This window comes from Frankliniella occidentalis, unplaced genomic scaffold (assembly GCF_000697945.3).
Source record: "Frankliniella occidentalis isolate FOCC.00 unplaced genomic scaffold, Focc_3.1 Scaffold264, whole genome shotgun sequence".
Taxonomy (NCBI): Eukaryota; Metazoa; Arthropoda; class Insecta; order Thysanoptera; family Thripidae; genus Frankliniella; species Frankliniella occidentalis.
The window spans coordinates 35,101-40,257 of NW_026267390.1; the positions used below are offsets into that span (position 1 = coordinate 35,101).

Here is a 5,157-nt window from a genome sequence, read left to right on the forward strand (position 1 = left end):
TCCACATCGGATAGTGTGAAGATGGGAGGCAACCAATACTTGTATTCATGGAAAAGCCGTCGAAAAAGTTATATCCTGACTACTATCAAGTCATCAAAGAACCTATTGACTTGCTCACTATTCAAGCAAACATAAAAAGTGAAAAATATTCCACAGATGATGATGCATTAGATGACTTCAAGGTAGGTTTTGTGTTTTCCTGTAGATTACTTTTAAAGCTACATTGAACATATTCACCAGTTTTTCTTTTGTTTTCTTTTTTTTTTTTATCCAGCTAATGTTTAAAAACTGCCGCCAATACAATGAAGAGTCATCCTTAATATATGAAGATGCTAACAATCTAGAAAGAATTCTTTATGATAAAGTCCGCGAATTAGGTGCAACAGTTAGAACACCCAGAATGTAAGTGTGAAGTCCCTAATTTTCTAAAAACTCTGTCTCATCGTCTTTCTACATTAACCTCTTGCATATGACCCAATTTTCTGTTACATTAATTTTCAAATTTGACAATATCATGTTTACCTTTATTGCATGCCTTACTTGAAGTGTCCGAGCATACACAAGGTGAGATGCTAGTTGTGTTTTGGTGTGTGCTTTTTGTCATTCATATCACTCATAAAGCTTTTTGCTATCTTTGTTAATTCTTTGACAACTCCCATTCTTTTTTCACAATTGTTTTACACATCTCCAGTAAAATTTGACCTAATGCAATATTTTTCTATTCACCATAGAACTTCCAAGCCCCGGAAAGTGATGGGATCAGTACAAAGTATGAAAATGAGGACACTTTTTGAAACTGTCCGAGACTATAGAGATCCAAAAGGACGTCAACTATCTCACATCTTTTCAAAGTTACCCAGTAAACTTGTGAGTTAACCCCTTGCTAAAACCATAACTGGTGTACTGGTAAATAAATACCTATGAACAATGTTTGACACGTTTTCTTTCCCACAGGAATATCCAGATTATTATGAAGTTATAAAACGGCCTATTGACTTGGAGAAAATATCCCAAAAGTTAAAGACTAATGTTTATGAAAATTTAGAAGAAGTTGCTCAAGACCTTATCCTTATGTGTGACAATGCCTGCAAGTACAATGAACCAGATTCTCAACTTTATAAGGTATAAAGCATGATTCTTGCTAATAAAGTTGCACCTAATCTCTCTCTCAAACAGCCCACATGATCAAACTTTTTCATTTTGTTTTCAAGGATGCTCTCATGCTGCATAAATTAACACTCCAGACTAAAATTCACCTACGAGAGGACGAAGAGTCCGTTCCTGATGTTCAATTAGCTGTCCAAGATCTCCTCTTGTCACTTTTTACATCTTTCTACAACCATCAAGATGAGGAGGGTCGATGCTTTTCAGATTCGATGGCTGAGCTTCCTGAATATGATGACATTGATGGACAAAAGTAAGCTCTTTATTTAAACTTTGTCATACAATGATTGTGTAACGCACCATTCTTTTAGTATTGGAAAATATTCTTATCTGTGGGCTTAAACTTTACCTTTTTTTTAAGGGTCCGCAGTCTGTCTCTTGATCTCATTAAAAGACGTCTGGACCGTGGACTATATCGCCGTTTAGATGTGTTTCAAATTGACATTTTTGCTGTGCTGGAGAGAGCACGCAACTTATCTCGGACTGATTCTCAAGCATTTGAGGATTCAGTTGAACTTCAGTCATTTTTCATTAAACTTAGAGATGAGCTCTGCCGTGGCGGTGATCTACTTAATTCTCCGGCCTTGAATTACACTCTTTATACATTAGCAGATGCCGTAGAACAAACACGGCAGCAAAAGTTACTGCAAGAACAGCCAGAAGATGACCTGGAGGCTTCAAGGACTGTAGATGACACAAAGCCAACGGTAATAATTTTACTTCCTGTGTGACATTCCTATTTCAAAGTTTTCAATTTGATTCCTTAATTGGGGGCAACTACTGTGCAATCATGCAACACTAAATAGACGTGTCTTTGAAAAAAAAATTTTTTTTTTCAGGAGAATGGTGATTCAGTGGAAGACTCAGGCATGGTTCATAATAAGCAGATGTATCGGCCTGGTGACTTTGTTTATGTTGAACCCAAAGAGCGTGGAATGGATTGGAGCATTCTTAGTATTGATAGAATGTGGACAGCTGATGATGGAAAGCAAATGCTACATGGGTGTTCCTTCTACAGGCCAAATGAAACATACCATGTAGCAACTAGGAAATTTTTAGAGCAGGTATGTACAACAATGTTAATAATGTTTTCATAGAATTTTCTTGAACTGTTTGAGCTGTTTTCTTAAAAGTTACAACCTGGTTTGTCTGGTAATTAGTCTCTAATTTACTTGTATTTGACTTCAGGAGGTTTTCAAAAGTGACGTGAATGTGACAGTTGAATTGAAAGAAGTATTAGGACTGTGTGCTGTAATGTTTGTAAAAGATTACTTCAAGTTCAAACCTGAAGGATTTGAAGACAAAGATGTTTATGTTTGTGAGTCACGGTATTCAACCAAAGGACGTTCTTTTAAGAAGATTAAGGTACATAATTTTGTCAGATAGAAGAAATTGTAAATTCAAAGGCTCTATTGAATTACTGCCCTTTCATGTTCACTTTTATTTTTCTAGTACTGGCCTCACAATTCAGCTGAATATTACAATTTCATTGAGAGGGAAGAGTACTTGGATTCAAAACGTACTGTCTCAGTTTTCAAAGATCGTATTGACAAGCATAAAGAAGAGATTGCTGAACTTGATGAGAATGAAAAGCTGCCTGATAAAAATCAGTCTGTAAGTGTCATTGTATTCTGTGGTGTGGCCATCCGTTGGATTGCTAATGTTATTCCTTAATTTCAGGACCTTGAAATAGTAATGCCAGAGTCAATGCCTGGTATGAGATACTATGAGCAAATTAATGTTGCTTTTGGGATACTGCGCACCGGTGACTATGTGTATATAAGAAATGATGAAGGTTCTAAACTCATTGGTCAAGTGGATAGTATAGCCAGAGACCATCAGTAAGTATACCCTTCCACACTTGTCTTTTTCCTTTTTTCTTTCAATTTCTTAATTTTCTTTTCCATTAAATCACCTTCTAAAATGTGAAAACTCTTATGTTTTAGGGGAGCAACATACATTCGAGGCCCATGGCTTCTTACTCCACGAGAAATTCCTCAAAATCCCGGGAGGTTATTTTACAAGCAAGAGTTGTTCCTTAGTTGCATTGAAGGCGTTAATCCGCTGCAAAATATTGTTGGGCGCTGTGCTGTCTTAGAACACCAAGAGTACATTTCGAGTAAGTCAACAGTCTTCGCCTATGGAAACTTCTTGATACTAAGACTAGTACAACTTCTTGTCTCTCTTCCTATGTTTTTCTATCAGTACGTGCCCTTTATAGTTTTTATTTTTACAGGCCGTCCTACTGAAGTTCCCGAACAAGATGTGTACATATGTGAGTCTATCTATGACGAGTCTACAAGACAAGTGGTTAGACTCGAGCAAGAAGGCTTGAAGAAGTATTGCCACAGTAATGCAGTGCACGAGGACGAGATATACTTTTTCCGCAGATTAATTAATCCACCAAAGGTAGGGAGGATTTATTTCCACAAGTATTTCTTTAATTCCTAGCGGTGATTAACTTGCATGCTCCGTGATTTCATCATTTGTGCATGGTCCCCTCCACTTCCTCTCTTCCTCCCACTTCTCCTTTCTCCTGTTCAGTCATGACGGCCGGCATTGATTCGACTGGAGCTGGTGCTCATGCGTGGAAGCTCCGGCTCGGATTTAATCAATGAGGCTCCGAAGTGACATACGCCCGCACCCTCGCTGAGGCGCACGATCGGCCCGGGTAATTTAGACGACCCCTCCCCGTTTCCTTTCCCGTCTCGACCGGGGTCTGTGCCAGTGGCGTAGCTCGGCCTGGACGTAAACTGCTCTTAATCGCTGCCTGATTGCTTTGTCGCCGCGCCCCTGTGGACTGTCGTTATGTCTGGAAACATACGAACGAATCTTGGTACAAATGCGGTGATGTTGAGCATGCCTTTTTCAGGTTCTCTGATAACTGTGCATTTTGTATTCGCGTTAACCCCCTCCCCCTTGTAAGCCGACCACGCATTCGCCTTCGAAAGTGTGCCGCCGGTTCAGTTCAGACTGCGCTCCCATCACCACAGTTTCCCGGCCCCGGCAAGCATTCGGACGCAGCCTTTTTCGATCCAGCCGCCGTCGCGTCTAGTCCAGAGCCGAGAACAGCCGAGCCCTGACGAGTCGAGCCGCTCCAGCCGAAGCGCGTGGCTCGTGGCCCTGCGCCGCCGACCGACCGACCGACCGACGCCGGTGGCGCGGGACAGGTAGTGGCGTGGCGTCGTCGTTGGCGAGGCCAAGTGGGGGAAAGAGGTGGGGATCGCTCTGTCTCGCTCTCGCACCTTGGACCGGATGCCTGCCGTTCGTTCCCCCTTTCGCTCGCGGTTGCCGCGCTGCCCTGCCGCCGTGCCCCCCCTCGCACCCCCACCCCCGCACAAGCGCCGGCATCGCGGGCGGGGGGTGCCCGGTGCCCCGGTGCCCAATGTGCTAGCGTAGGTTAGCCCGCGGGGCTCGTGCCGTGCCCGCGCCCCCGTGTTGACTCCCGGCGCGGGGCGGCGCCCCGACACGCCTCACTCGCCTCCACCCCCCAACCGCCACCCTCGACCCCTCGAGGAACCCCACCCTATCGCGGCCCCCCGGTCAGCGTCCTTGACAGCGCCTCTGCCATGTCTGGCATCATGGTGCTCCCATGAAGGACATGCCCCTTCTTAACGATTTGGCCAACCTGCCACCCACTTCAGCTCAAGTAGAGTACCGGGCTGTAAGCGCAAGAAGTCAAGAATATTTGAGGACCCCCCCCCCTCCCCCCATCCCCACCTCATTTCTCCGTCTGCACCGAGGTCCGAGGGGGCGGAGGAAGGGAGGCAAGCGGGAGGCAAACCTTTCTGCCGCGCTCTGCCCTCGCCAACGCGAGTGCTGATGACCATCCCTCCGCGTCTCGCTCCTCGTCTCTATGCCCCCCCCCCTCTCTCCCTATCTCTCTACACACTCGCTGCCCCCTTTCTCTGCACTTCTGGCCTCCACTCTCTCATACGAGGTCCGACGGCAAACAATGAAAATCACACGTCGAGTCGACCTTGTTGACTTGTT

The 5,157-nt window shown here is 44.5% G+C and overlaps 1 protein-coding gene and 1 long non-coding RNA gene across 6 annotated transcripts in view; one reads left to right on the forward strand and one right to left on the reverse strand.

Moving 5' to 3' along the window:
- The window catches only part of LOC113209295 (protein polybromo-1), a 22,742-nt gene that overhangs the window by 4,650 nt on the left and 12,935 nt on the right, over positions 1 to 5,157 (forward strand). For 4 of the 5 annotated variants that reach the window (XM_052273313.1, XM_052273315.1, XM_052273314.1 and 1 more), the window contains exons 13-25: positions 15 to 182; positions 275 to 402; positions 547 to 564; positions 732 to 867; positions 955 to 1,122; positions 1,212 to 1,417; positions 1,526 to 1,871; positions 2,004 to 2,228; positions 2,353 to 2,529; positions 2,617 to 2,778; positions 2,845 to 3,005; positions 3,111 to 3,283; positions 3,401 to 3,573. In XM_052273313.1, coding sequence (XP_052129273.1) covers positions 15 to 182; positions 275 to 402; positions 547 to 564; positions 732 to 867; positions 955 to 1,122; positions 1,212 to 1,417; positions 1,526 to 1,871; positions 2,004 to 2,228; positions 2,353 to 2,529; positions 2,617 to 2,778; positions 2,845 to 3,005; positions 3,111 to 3,283; positions 3,401 to 3,573 — 2,241 coding nt within the window. The remainder of the gene's footprint in view (positions 1 to 14; positions 183 to 274; positions 403 to 546; positions 565 to 731; positions 868 to 954; positions 1,123 to 1,211; positions 1,418 to 1,525; positions 1,872 to 2,003; positions 2,229 to 2,352; positions 2,530 to 2,616; positions 2,779 to 2,844; positions 3,006 to 3,110; positions 3,284 to 3,400; positions 3,574 to 5,157) is intronic. The other variant, XM_052273312.1, reaches the window with a different exon arrangement.
- On the reverse strand, positions 3,556 to 4,354 carry LOC127750814 (uncharacterized). The gene is made up of 2 exons (XR_008011853.1): positions 4,096 to 4,354; positions 3,556 to 3,976 (listed from the first exon to the last, which is right to left on the reverse strand). It is a non-coding gene; the product is annotated as an uncharacterized LOC127750814 (long non-coding RNA).